Below are 1,370 nucleotides of genomic sequence, written 5' to 3'. Positions count from 1 at the left end.
GCCTGCACCAGAAGAGCCTGCACCAGAAGAGCCTGCTCCAGAAGAGCAAGAATGAGAAGCTTCTTGGTACTTGGAAGTCTGTCTTTGTTGCATGTATATGCTTTTACTTGAGATCCCTAATTCCAGTAACCCTTTATTATCGTCAAAGTAGTAGGTGCTTGGCGGAAGAAAAGCTTAAAATATCCCAACTGGTAGAATTACATTACATCAATGTGTACTCATTGGTCTCTTTTCCTGCATTTCATCAATGCTTAATTTACACCCTTCACCTGATGGCTAATTTGTACACCTTACATTCACTGATACTTGCTCACCTTCACTCTGCATATTCCACTACTGGCACTTTCTAAACGTATAACACCTACTTGGCTTTACTGTGCATGCTACAGGCATGGTTGTTTACAGTGAACCATGCCAACTGTACATCCAGCATTCACTGCGTACCATATCACTAATGTCCCTTGGTTGCAATCTATACCCACAGATATACATTGTACGCTGCTTAGATTTTAGCACTAACTGTGCAACTACACCTGTCGAACCCCACAGCCCTCTGCAATCTTTGACAATCAATATGTAACTGATCAATGCTCTATGTGCATTTACGCTGACTGACAATCATTATGCACCACAGTCAGTGATATTCACTGTCCATCCTACAATAACACACCCTGTACCCATCATTACCTAATGTGCACACTAAACCTGTGCTATCACTGGTCCCTAACACACATCCTGCACCCACCAATAATCTTATTCACCCGTTGTTTACTATTATTTTTCTCTCGAACTGTAAGTTGATAACCTCAAAGTGATGGTAGTATAATTTTGTAAATGCAATTTCCTGTCACTCTTTCTACACATTTGGATATTTGACTAGGGATTAATCACGTAAACACTGAGCAACTTCTATTTACCCATAACTTCCATTTCAAGCATCTACACACAAAACAACTGACACCAAATCATAATTTTAAGAAAACTAACGCAGAAGACAGTGGGAGGCAAGACTAAATGGAGAGCAGCAGATGGAGATCCAAGCAAATACAAATACACCAAGAGAGCAAGGGACTGCAGAGCTTTAGTAATCAATGATCAACTGTCAGTTCCTATCAGCAATGTAAAAATCATCCTCAATAAAGATCTAAATGGTCGTTGCAGTATTTTTTTAGTTGTAGCAATTCAATTTACAATAATAATAATAGTACTACTGTTCGAGCTGGTTGGGTCCTAAAGGACATAGCTGCTAGACTGGACTTGCAGCAGGTGGTGAGAGAACCAACAAGAGGGAAGAACATATTTGACCTCATCCTTATCATTTTGCCATCTGCAGTTATATCTATCCATGATGATATAGGTAAGAGTGACCA

At 39.9% G+C, this 1,370-nt stretch overlaps 1 protein-coding gene across 1 annotated transcript in view; it reads left to right on the top strand.

Moving 5' to 3' along the window:
- The window catches only part of LOC125485266 (triokinase/FMN cyclase-like), a 42,394-nt gene extending 41,239 nt beyond the window's left edge, over window positions 1-1,155 (top strand). Inside the window, exon 8 of the mRNA XM_048607284.1 lies at window positions 1-1,155. This exon is cut by the window's left edge and continues 525 nt beyond it. Coding sequence (XP_048463241.1) covers window positions 1-111 — 111 coding nt within the window. The 3' untranslated portion in view covers window positions 112-1,155.
- The last annotated feature ends 215 nt before the right edge of the window (window positions 1,156-1,370 follow it).

The sequence above is a fragment of the Rhincodon typus genome, chromosome 17, assembly GCF_021869965.1.
Source record: "Rhincodon typus isolate 14 chromosome 17, sRhiTyp1.1, whole genome shotgun sequence".
Lineage (NCBI taxonomy): Eukaryota > Metazoa > Chordata > Chondrichthyes > Orectolobiformes > Rhincodontidae > Rhincodon > Rhincodon typus.
Note: the sequence above shows the minus strand (reverse complement) of the source record. Positions and strands in the feature narration are given on the sequence as shown.